The sequence below is a fragment of the Dipodomys merriami genome, unplaced genomic scaffold (genome assembly GCF_024711535.1).
Source record: "Dipodomys merriami isolate MVZ:Mamm:240054 unplaced genomic scaffold, mDipMer1.0.p SCAF_5, whole genome shotgun sequence".
NCBI classification, from domain to species: domain Eukaryota; kingdom Metazoa; phylum Chordata; class Mammalia; order Rodentia; family Heteromyidae; genus Dipodomys; species Dipodomys merriami.
The window spans coordinates 43153671-43166369 of record NW_027206068.1 but is presented as its reverse complement, the minus strand read 5'-3'; the positions used below and the strand labels follow the sequence as shown (position 1 = coordinate 43166369).

General features: G+C 39.8%; 2 protein-coding genes across 2 annotated transcripts in view; both read left to right on the top strand.

Annotated features, from left to right (window-relative positions):
* The window catches only part of Pon2 (paraoxonase 2), a 35433-nt gene extending 33426 nt beyond the window's left edge, over positions 1 to 2007 (top strand). Inside the window, exons 8-9 of the mRNA XM_069996535.1 lie at positions 647 to 775; positions 1391 to 2007. Coding sequence (XP_069852636.1) covers positions 647 to 775; positions 1391 to 1549 — 288 coding nt within the window. The 3' untranslated portion in view covers positions 1550 to 2007. The remainder of the gene's footprint in view (positions 1 to 646; positions 776 to 1390) is intronic.
* Positions 2008 to 7182: 5175 nt separating this feature from the next.
* Pon3 (paraoxonase 3) overlaps positions 7183 to 12699 on the top strand; it is a 29775-nt gene continuing 24258 nt past the window's right edge. The window contains exons 1-2 of the mRNA XM_069996534.1: positions 7183 to 7319; positions 11244 to 11317. Coding sequence (XP_069852635.1) covers positions 7246 to 7319; positions 11244 to 11317 — 148 coding nt within the window. The 5' untranslated portion in view covers positions 7183 to 7245. The remainder of the gene's footprint in view (positions 7320 to 11243; positions 11318 to 12699) is intronic.

The window sequence follows — 12699 nt, the reverse complement described above, 5'->3', positions numbered from 1 at the left end:
CTGTGACAATGACACATTTAGAGCAGAACCCAGATGCCAATGTAGCACTTCTGTGTTTTAAATTATTCCTTCCTTCCAACATGAGAAGTCTCCTGTTCTCAGTGATCATGAGGGCAGAATGTGATTACATGCAATAGCAGGTTGAGTGATACTTGTATCAGATGTAGGGCTCATTCCATGAAGTATTGATGGCATTCTATGAATTCCAATAAGATTTTTACTATTGAAAAGACTAATAGATGAATTCTCAAATGAAGATTTATGCATGTTGTCAGTCCCTTCAATAATAAATGAAGGTAGGAATTGGGTTCCACACCATTATTGTTTGCTTCGCCCTCCACAACACATATTTTAAGTTGATTAATAATTTCCTATCTTGCTTTGATAGAGTTCCTTGAGCTAACTGATCATTGTGCCTTTTTTAAGGAAAAAAAGGAATTAATTTCTTTTTTGAGAAATTGATGATCACCTCTAATTCCTGTACTTTCAGAGAAGATGAAAAGTGACTTCTAACCAGTTTATTAAATGTATTTTAAGAAATAGGGTGGGAGGAACAGAACCTGAACAGAAGCAGGAAAGGTTGGCTGTAAATGCTTTAATCAAATTTCTCCTGTGATTTAGATATTGACACTTTCTCATTTGTAAGGTTCTGCAGTTGGACACACTGGTGGATAATTTATCTGTTGATCCTTCCTCGGGAGACATCTGGGTAGGCTGTCATCCGAATGGCCAGAAGCTCTTCGTCTATGACCCGAACAACCCTCCCTCATCAGAGGTTTTTACATTTGCAGTCTTTCAACTTTAATTAGTCAAGTCCTTTTGAACTACTAATACAATCAACTGTCACCAGGATGATTTGTTAGTTATAATACTGTAAACTTGTGTGGGAAGATTTGTAATTGCTTTAAGCCAATAATTGGCAGGAGGGGACATTGTTGAAGTGCTTTTTAAAAACTAATCTTTTGATGTATTAAATTATGGTGGAAGCTAGTCAAAAGGCATTTTATAAAGACACATGCCCTTCTTGTGTGGTATACTGGCAATTTTTTTAAATATCTGGTTTATTGTCAACTCACCACATGACAGGATTTTTGTTCATGTTGAAATGGTGTGAAAGTAGGCACATTAGTGTGAACCTATTTCTATCACTGCTGAATTGCTGTAATAACACTAAATCCTGTGTTGGCATGGCATAACGAGATGGTTTTAAAAAGCACTTTCTTTGAAGGTTGGGAAAAGTACTTTAATTTAAGCATTAAGAAGATTGGTTAGTGCTGTTTCTACCAGCATGTCCTCTTAATCACTGTGTCATTGTGGAAGACAGGGGTTTACTGATTGAGTGTCATGGGTGGATGCTGTTTCTATATTAATACTCTGTGTCTCCTGGCAGGTTCTTCGCATCCAGAACATTCTATCTGAGAAGCCTACAGTGACCACAGTGTATGCCAACAACGGATCTGTCCTCCAGGGAAGTTCTGTGGCAACAGAATATGAAGGGAAGTTGCTCATAGGCACTTTATACCACAGGGCCTTGTATTGTGAACTCTAAATTGTATTTTTGGTGTATAAATGTGATAGTTTTTTCCTAACACCTAATTTGCTACATATTGCTAATTCTATGGGAATTTAGTCAGCAATATTGACCTAGAAATGGATGGCAAATATAGTAACTTTGATTTCAAAGTCAGAAAAGGCCTCTTTAGTTCTTATAGCACTTTCACATAAAGGGAGATGAATATATATTTTCATAATGCTAAGCCCAAGAAAGAGAAAAAAGCGGCTTTCCCATAAGGTGAATACACTGCACAAAACAAGCCTCACTTTGTCCCTCCAGCAACAGAACATGGAAGAGAGGGAATTACGGTGTAAATGTGACCTCAGTTCCTACATTGTGACCACTGTGAGTGTTCAAAACTACTGATATGTAACATGTTTTGATGTTTTATACTTACATCTTAGTTTACTGTTAAAGAATTAGAGTTATATTAAAGACGAACTGAAATTCAAGTTTTGTTTGTGTTTCATTCACCGAGCATGTGTTCAAGGGGAGCAGGAAGGCTGCCCTGTCCTGTGGGGATTCTTTCAGATAGGCAGCTTGGTCATATCTCCTATGGAAAGTTATATGTACAGAATCCCTTTTTGGGGGTGGGAAGCGTTAAATGAACAACTAAATACCCAAATACTCAAATATTGGGGAGTGTTTCAGAAATTTGTTTCCTAAATGGATGTCCACCTTAGATTCCAAGGAGATTAAAGATAGTATCTGACCTGTGAATGGGAGCCTGAACAGACAGAGTCGGGTGTTTGAAGACCCATTGTTAAGCAGCAGCAATGTAAGGTCTAGAGCCAAGAGGGCCTAAATCACAAAGAGAGTTTTTCACTCATGGGACCTCTAAAAAACAATCCTAATCCTTGGAAAGAGACTTTTATGTTTCTTCTTTCCATTGTAACTTATCAAAGCACATCACTTCTCATTCTTTTTTCTATTTTGTCATCATAATCATCATTGTTCAAATATTTGTAAATAATCCTAACAAACTCAATGATGCATGTACAGTATTACATTCAATATTTCTTTAATCCTAATTGCAGCCTTGAAGTAGGTACACAAATCACTTTAAACATTGCATAGAAGTTTGAAGTTATCTACCTACTAAGAGGTGAGTATATCACTCTATTTCTGATGCCAGAGCTGATCCTATTAGCCACTAAATGAAACTACTGCCATAGAACTAATGAGTGTATCATAGTTTCATTTATTGTCTTTTTGTTTAGATAGTTTTTTTAAGATTATAAGTTTGAAGTTTTATAAATAATTTAATGGCTGTTAAACGTAATGAGAAAAGTAAAATGAGGCTAATAAGGAATAGTCTTTAACTCTTAATTCTTTAAGTAAGATGTAAGTATAAAACATCAAAACATGTTACATATCAGTAGTTTTGGACACTCACAGTGGTCACATAGTACAGTCATTATTTCTATTTGTTTTTCTTTCTTCTAACTTTCCTTTCTCCCAAGATCATATCTTACATCCATCCATCAAATCAAATTTACTGAGACACTGTTAAGTGCAAAGTTCAATGAATGGTCCTGGTAGACTCAGTAATGATTAGAATGGGATCTTTCCCCACAAGGAGCCCATAATTTCAAGCAGAGGTTCAAATCTAATTGGGGTTAATCTTTACTGGCATGCCAAGTACAGCATTAAGAACTTCATATAAAGTGGGTGCAGAAAAGGAATCTGTGCCAGGCACCAGATGCTCATGCTTGTAATCCTAGCTACTGAGGAGGCTGTAATTTGAGGACTGCAGTTTGATGCTAGCCTAGGAAGGAAGGTACATCAGACTTTTAAAAAAATCAATTCTTTGCTTTATTTTTTTTTATTTTTTTTTTTATTTTTGTCGGTCGTGGGACTTGAACTCTGGGCCTGGGCGCTGTCCCTCAGCTCTTCAGCTCAAGGCGAGCGCTATACCACTTGAGCTACAGCGCCACTTCCGGTTTTCTGGTGGTTTATTGGAGATAGGAGTCTCACGGTCTTTCCTGCCCGGGCTGGCTTTGAACCGCGATCCTCAGATCTCAGCCTCCTGAGTAGCTAGGATTACAGGCGTGAGCCACCAGCGCCCCGCTGCTTTATTTTTTAAACTGATGATTTTTTTATTGCAAATGTGATATACAGAGAGGTTGCAGTTACATAAGTCAAGTAATGAGTATATTTCTTTTTGAACACTGTCAACTCTTCCCTCATTCTCTCCCAGTATCCTCCCCTTCCAGTCCCCCTCCCCCACAAGTTGTATAGTTCATTTTTATCACTGCTGCATTTGTTCACCCTTTGTCTCACCACTTCTGTGCTTTCCTTACCCTTCCCAAATCTGATAAACTTACATAGAAGACAAAAAGTACAGAAATCAAAAGTAGCAACAAAAAGAGAAAAACAGAAAAAAGAAGAAAAAGACACAAACAATAAAATTTAAAAAATCTCTTGTTTTCATTTATTGGAGTTCATTTAGATAAGCATCTTTTTTGTTGTTGTTGTTGGTCATGGGGCTTGAACTCTGGGCTTGGGCGCTGTCTCTCAGCTCTTCAGCTCAAGGCAAATGCTCTACCGCTTGAGCCACAGCACTACTTCCGGTTTTCTAGTGGTTTATTGGAGATAAAAGAGTCTCTCACAGGCTTTCCTGCCTGGGCTGGCTTTGAACCTTGATCCTCAGATCTCAGCCTCCTGAGTAACTAGGATTACAGGCGTGAGCCACTGGTGCCCAGCTAGATAAGCATCATTTTATATGATCATATGCACATAGCTACTGAGCCTTTATGATCCTCTCCTAAGGATATCCTCCTTCATGAGACTCTTCTCTCTAATTAACCATCAGAAAACCAAAAGTGGTATTGGACTCAAAGTGGGAGAGCGCTAGCCTTAAGCAATAAGAGCTCTGGGATAGTGCCCAGGCCCAGAGTTCAAGCCCCACAACTTATTTTAAAAAAAAAAGAAAAGAAAGAAAGAAATCTGTAGCTTAAGAAAGTTGTGCTTAACATCATCTTATCTGGTCATATGTACATAGCTTTTGACCTTTTCTGCTTGTCCCAGACATATACTAGTTATTGTAAATAAGAGAAACCATGGGACCTATGTTTCTTTGGGCCTGGCTTACTTCACTAAATATAATTTTTTTTGAAGTCTTTCCATTTCCTAACAAATGGAGTGATGTCATTCTTTCTGATGGAAACAATTCTATTGTGTATATATACCACATTTTCTTGATCCATTCATCTACTGAGGGGCATCCATATCTTAGCTGTGGTACACAAGTGGTTTTTTCTTTCTTGCTATTGTTTTTAATGTATTTATAATGCATCATGTGATTTTTTTGTTTCTTTGTATGTTCCTCCCCCATGGTATAACCCCTATTTTCACTGTACTTGATGTCAATGCCCTGCATCTTGTATATACATTCTCTAATTTGGGGAGGGGAGGGGAAAAAACAAAATGCTTAAATAGGGATACAGGTTGACCCATTGTAACAATAAGATGTACAAGACACTATGTTGAAAAAGGAACTTTACAATTTAGGTGGGGAGGAGGGGGAGGGGAGGGGGGAGTATAGTTGTGGAGGTGGGAGGGAAGGGATGGTAGGGGAAAAACAAAGGAGGAGGTAACAATGCTCTATAGGAAATGTACTCATTACCTTCCTCGTGTAACTGTAATCCCTCTGTACAGTATTTTTACAATAAAAAACGTATTAAAAGAAAAGAAAGTTGTGCTTGTCAAAACTGGCTCTAAACATATGCCTGAGTTCCAGACTGCATATTTTCCTGCAGCATATGCTTTAGTCCCTCAGATCTTAAGTCCTCGTCCTCCTTTTAAATCATCATGGAAAGTGTTCATCTCTTTATTTACATGCTTTGAAAAGTACTCATCTTAGAGAGAATAGTCCTATCTATACCCACAGCTTCAGATGCTGCAATATCTCCTTTACCCCTAGCTATAACACAGGCAGCTCAGAAGGCTCCACAGTGCAGGATTTGGATCCAGGATGTTTGACTCTGCTACTTACCAAGTGTGTGCCTTGGGGCAAATCCTATAACCATTTTTGTAACTTTTTTTTTCTCCCCTATGATATTGGAATACTGTTACCTACCTCAGAGGTTGTTCTGAGAATTTAAAGTATTACTCTGAAGGTCTTCATAGGCTTCATTGTCTTATAATTGTGTATCTTATTGTAGGTATAAATGTGTATCTGTGTATCTTATGTATCCTGTTGGTCAAGGAACACCTCCCCACCCCCTCTCTGTTTAGGTGCTGTTCTTGAGCTCTTTTGTTCAAGGCTAACATGCTACCACTTGAGCCACAGTGCCACTTCCTAGTGGTTAATTGGAGATAAGAGTCTCATGGACTTACCTGCTCTGGGTTGGCTTCGAACTTTGATCCTCAGATCTCAGCCTCCTGAGTAGCTAGGATTACAGGCTTGAGCTACCTGCACCCAGACCTTTCCTTCTTAATATCTTTAGGTCTAGACGAATCTTGATTTCTAACACACACACACACACACACACACACACACACACACACACACACACACACACACACACACACAATCTCAAACCCAATAGGAAATTTTCCGCCGCTGCTGGCAACTAAAAACATCGCATGGGAAGATGCAACTTTTCCCGAACCTTCTCTAGTCTTCCTTCATCCTTCCTTCATTGTCAGTGTCTCCCTTCCGCCTTGGTCTTTTTCAGAAAAACCCCAAGTGTGTTCCTCCTTGGACAGCCCTAGAAGAAACTAGGAACAAGACATCTTTGGGAAGCCTAAGTTCCCAGGAAACTACTTTTCCCTTCCCTTTCTACTAGTCTTTCTATTTCCTCCTCCCCCCCCCTCTATTCTTTTGAGTTTTCTTTACCCTACCAACATGGAGACAGAAAGCGCCATTCACCATCCAATCTACACATGGAACTAGACCATGTTCAGAGCTTTGATGTAAAGCAGGAAGGCCCCGATGCCATGTCCTGTGCCTCAAATCCTGGAGAAGGGAGAGTTGAAGCTCTTTACCAATGTCTTCTTTCCACCTGAGTGTCTGGGCAGCAATTCAGTCCACCGCATGCATGGCTTGCCTGCCAGAAAACCCCCAGTTTCAGGCTGTGACTTTTTATTTGGAAGCTTCCCACCCTCCCCCACCTCCAGTCCCTTTGAGGAGCTGAGATTGAAAGTCGTGGCTTTCAGAAGCAAACTCACACCACCTGTTCACCACCTGCCAAGAAAACCTCAGACTTTCACCAGAGGCCCGGGCGGGGTAAGGGAGACCGTGAGGGAGGAGGAGTGGGAGGGAGAGGAGGAGCGAGTCCGGAGCTCCAAGTTTCCCCACTGACCTTTGGCCCAGAAAGATGGCCTTGAACTTGGCCCGGAAAGGTCTCCTGGAACTCCGACCGCGAAAAAAGGTGGCTTTTGAACTCGCCCGTTGAAAGTTTCCTAGAACACCCCCTCTTCCACCACCCCCGCCCCCAGCGCAAAATGTTATCCATGAACCTGGCGCGCGGAGACGTAGCCTGGAACCTGGGCTCCAGGCTGGGGCGCACGACCCCGCCGCCCCGCCCTGCACCCTCCCAGCTGCTCGCTGGCCGCAGGAGGCCAGGAGGCGCGGCCCGGCTCGGGCACCGCCCCGCGAGCCCAGACCCGAGGCTCCAGAGCCTGCCCCCCCCTCCCCCGTGTATATTATCTGTCTGCTTGTCATCACCCGGCACCCCGAGATCATGGGGAGACTAATGGCTCTGGCCCTACTAGGGGCCAGCTTGGCCTTCATCGGGGAGAGGATCTTATCCTTGAGGTGAGTGAGTGTCTCCTCTGGGGGCTCCTAGGGCTGTCCTTCACAGCCGGCTTCCCTCTTTCCAGCAGGTCCCCAGGAGCGGCTTTGGGACAAAACACTCTCTGAGAATCCCTGATCTGGGAAGTGGGTCTGACTAGCTTGCTTTTCCCTAGGACCCTGATAGTTAGGTTTGCGCTCTACATACTCCTGGAGAAACAGAATCCTTCCAAGTGCTAGACTTTGAGGGGGAGGTGGGGAAGGCTACAGGGTGGATGTGGAGGACTGAGTCAGATATTAACTGAGTGGTTTCACTGTTGATTCGCCCGGAGTGATAGAACGCAAAGAGCAAGCCAGATAGCAGACAACGAAGAGACTGGCAGGTGGTTGCTGGCACTGTGCAAGAAAAGCTATTCCAGAAACTTCTCTGGAAAAGCCAGTAGTGGGCTAGAAAGAGATCCTCTTTAGGGCGGGATAATTAGGCCAGTAAGTCTAAACCCTCCTTTGCTTTTAATTGTTTCGGGTTGTTATGTTTCTCTAAGGAATCTCACATCTAGAATCTGTGTGGAGCACTAATGCTCGTCGAGAATACTTTCTAGTTTAGCTGGAGAGTGTTAATTGTTGCATTTGTTTATTCCTACCACGATTAAATGACAGAATAAGAATAAGAATAATAGATTTGGGTTAACGTGTGTGTATGTGTAGTACTAGATATAGCTAGACCATTCCACCAATGATTTACAACCCCCAACTCTTTTTTAAAAAAGTAACCATAGTGTCCTCTTGAATATAGTTTAGTAAATTTAAATTTTTTTTATTTAGAAGACTTTTGCTGTGGAAATAAGAGCACCGTGGTAATTTGGTTGACTGCTAAAATGGTGTTCATTTTAATGAATTCACATATTTGCTAAGTCAGCACATGCTTAATAAAATTAATGCAAAAATGACAGGATTTAGCTCTTCAGAGAAGTTTGGAAAAGCAGTTTGGGAGAGGAAGGATTTTTTAAAAAGCAAATCTCTAATGTTGAAAGGGGACCATTGATCAAGATATACTATACTCACAGGGTGATATGTTGAAATGAGACTCCTAGAAATACGTAAAATATTTTTGAAAGAAAAATTATAGCGGGTATAGGCAGAAAATGAAGATTTATAGGTCATATTACTTTCAAAATGAAACAAAATGCTATTTTATACATCCAAATTAACAATATTGTTTGTTCATACTAACAAATAGTATTTACTGTTTGTATGTTTGCTTGCTTGGGTTTTGTTTGTATATTTGCTTGTTTGGAATTGAACCTTGGACCTTAAGCAAGTGCTCAAACACTTTTTTTTAAATCATCAAATTTTTATTACATATTAATTTTTTTATTTTTATTTTTTTGCCAGTCATGGGGCCTGAACTCTGGGCCTGGGCTCTGTCCCTCAGCTCTTCAGCTCAAGTCTAGCACTCTACCACTTGAGCCATCGTGCCACATCCAGCTTTTTCTGCTTATGTGGGGCTGAAAAATTGAACCCAGGGCCTCATGCATGCAAGGCAAGCACTCTACCACTGAGCCACCTTCCCAGCCCCATTTTTTTTATTATTATCTTTAGTAGTTATATAAAAGAATTGCCATTTAACAAAGGAGTTTATGAATAGAATGTATCTTTAAAAATGTATTGTTGTTATAAAGGTGATGTACAGAGGGTAGTCAGGTAATGAGTACATTTCTTTTTGGACGGTGTCACTCTTTCTCTTACTCTCTCCCAGTTTTTCCCTCCCATCCCCACTCACAAGTTAAATAGTTCATTTTCAACATAGTCTCTAGTGAGTACTACTGCTGCATTTGTTCATCCTTTGTCCCTCCATTTCTGTGCTCCCTTGCCCTTCTAAAGACATAGAAACAAACAAACAAGACAAAAAAAAAGCAAAAACAAAAACAAAGAAAAAGCCTCTTATTTCCATTTCCTGGAATTTACTCTGAAAATAGTATTGTATATGATTAGAGGCATATACATATGGTAACTTTGTGTTCTACCACTAAGTGAATACAATATATCTTTTTATTACATTTTTATTATTATTGTAAACGTCCTGTACAGATTGCAGTTATATAAGTCAGATAATGAGTACATTTCTTTTTGAACAACATCAGCTCTTCCCTTAGCTCTCTCCCAATTTTTACCTCCTGTCCCCAACCACAAGTTGTATAACTCATTTTCAACATAGTGTCTAGTAAGTATCACTGGTGTATTTGTTCATCCTTTGTCCCTCCATGTCTGTCGTCCCCTTTATCCTACCAAAGACAGATAAATGAATAACAAGACAAAAAGAAAACTAAATAAAACAGCAATGAAGTATAATAAACTTCTTATTTTTATTTCCTGGGGTTCATTTTGATAAATATTATTTTATATGATCAAAGGCACATAGCTATTGTTCCTTTGTGATCCTCTCCTAAGAATATCTTCCTTTGGTTTCAATTGATCAAGTCACCCCTTTCAATATTTTCATCCACTCCTCACTTACCCAGCCTTTCCCCCTCATTCTTCTTAATTTTGTAGGCTATATATTGGATTTTGTCTGCCCCCCACACCTCTTTTCCTATTCATCTCTTTATCCTTTACCCTTGACCTCACCCCACCCTACCTCTTTTTAGTACCAATTTTCTGGTATATCACTTTGCTGAAATTTGATTTGCCTTTCTAAGGAATTACAGTATTTGAGATCTCCCTCAAATCAACCGTATTTGAGATAATACATTAGTATACACTTACACACCACCCAATGCATTTACTTCTGAGCTTGTCACCTAAATCTAGCTTCCACATAGAAGAGGAAAAATGTATCCTTTGTTTCTCTGGTCCTGATTTACTTTATTTAACATAATTTTTTCCAAGTTTTTCTATTTCTTTACAAATCATTACAAATCATTCTTTCTAATGGAGGAGACAATGCCCTTATATCCATGATACATAAGGAACTTAAAAAGCCAAAACTCAAAAAACCAACAACCCAATTAATAAGCAGACTAATGAGCTTATAAGAGTTTCTCAGAAGAATAAGTAAAAATGGTTAGTAGACATGAAGAAATGCTCAACATCCCTGGCCATAAAGGAAACACAAAACAAGACAACATTGAGATTCCACATAACTCCAGTTAGAATAGCCAATATCAAAGCAGCAAACAACAGATGCTGGTGAGGATTCAGCCAAAAGGGAACCCTAACATACTGTTGGTGAGAATGTAAACTTGTTCAACCACTCTGGAAAGCAGTGTGGCAATTCCTCAAAAAAAAGAGAAGAAACAAAACAACCAAAAAACCCCCCAAAAAACAAAAACATAGCACTACCCTATGATTCAGCAATTCTGCTCCTGGACATTTACCCCAAAGATTTCAAACCAGGATACAGTAAAACTACCAGCACAATCATGTTTATTTTAGCATATTCTCTATAGCCAAGGTATGAAATCAGCCCAGATGCCCCTTAGTGGACAAATAGATCAAGAAAATGTAACATATATACACAATAAAATTTTACTGAGCCACTTTTGAGCCAGACTCCCAGTTCTTTTGTTTTTATTTTATTTTTGAGATAGTCTTCCTATATTTGTCTGGGGTTAGCATCTTTCCTTGATCTTCTTAATCCACTTGCATCAGCATCCTAAATAGCTGGGATTATTCTTGGTGCTACACTGACCAACTAGTTTCTTTATATCATCCATATCTATATATCTATATATCTATATATAATGTATATCATATATATAATATATATCTTACTATCATAATGTTCACACTGTGTAAATAAACATAAATAAGAAGAGTTGACTTCTTATTTGTTATGAATTAGAATAAAGAGAGTTAACCAATATAAAAAGGATTAGAGGTTTTCAGAGCTCAAACACAGATTTTGGATGTGCTACCTTAACCTCCATATTGATTTTTTGTCTTGTACAGAGGAAAAATGAATGCTGTGTCTCGAGAAGTGACATCTGTGGAACTTCAGAACTGCCAGCTTATTGAGGGACTTGGTAGGTAAAGAAAGGCTGGCCAATTTCTTGGTCACTATCAGCTTGGTTGATCTTACCAAACGATTTAACTCCTTTTTTTTTTGTTTGTGTGTTTGTTGTTGTTGTTTCGCTGGTCCTAGGGCTTGAATTTAGGGCCTGGTCACTGTCTCTGTGCTTCTTTGTGCTCAAGGCTAGTGCTTTACTACTTGAGCTACAGTGCCACTTTTGGCTTTTTCAGAGTGTTTTATTGGAGATAAGTGTGTCACAGACTTTTCTGCTACCTTCAAACCATGATCCTCAGATCTCAGCCTCCAGAGTAGTTAGGATTACAGGCATGAGCCACTGGCTCTTGGCAATTCCTTTTTAATTTTAATTTTTAGCCCTTACTGGAATGGCTTCCTTCCTCCTTTCCTTTCCTTTTCCTTCTTTCCTCCCTCCTTTTTTCCCTCCCTCCCTCTCTTCCGGCTTTCCAGTGATCCTTCCTCCATCCTTCCTTCCCTCTTCCTCTTCCCAACGTCCCCTTCCTTTTTTCTTCCCTCCTCCTCTTCCCCTTCCGCCTTCCCTCCCTTCTTCCTTTTTTCTTTGCCTTTAAACATGTTCTTGGCTTCCACTGTTACTTCTTTCAACATTTATCAGAAAATATCAAGAGAAATTCGACTTAGTCCTTAAACTTCAAGAACCTCCCAGCCCACCTAGATGTGTTTCCAAACATTAATCTGAAATCCATAGTCAGATCTCTAAGTCCTGAGACTTTTTTTCATCATTCAAAGGCTCACTTTACTGTAGACTCAGCCTTAGTTGAAATGAGCTCTATATATCCTCCTTCATTCCCTCACCCACAGTCAGCTCCGCTAAATTTCTCCTGTAGGCAGTGCCCCATTCACTGGGGGCCTAGTTAAAAATCCAAGCACTATTTGTTTTTCTTGTATCCCTTCTGCTTCTTCCACATGAGATTCCTCTTATCAGTCTCCTTTGTGTCCCAGTAGGGGTGATCTCAATTACCGGTCATAGCCACACTGTTTGCCTGGCTCCAAATCTCCAATTTTTTCTGACAGTGCTTCCAGAAAATAAAGTGAAAAACAAGCTACATTCGATTCACTGTCTTGGGAATGCATTCAATCACTTTCTCACTCATTGCTTATAAAATTCTCACCACCAATTCTTCCATCTCTGCTTATTGCAAATATGTCTTTCCTCTCTTCTCTCACAGTGCTCTGAAGTGCTGCTTCACTCATGTAGTCCACCACGGGCTTCACGCTTCACTCTGTCATCACTAGTGTTATCTCTCTCATTGTCAGGTTGCAAACTCCCTAGGGTAAAAGGACTGTGACTTTTGCTGCTATGTGACAAGACAGATTATTTTACAATAGAAATTTATATTATCTTTTCCTGGTTCTATGTAT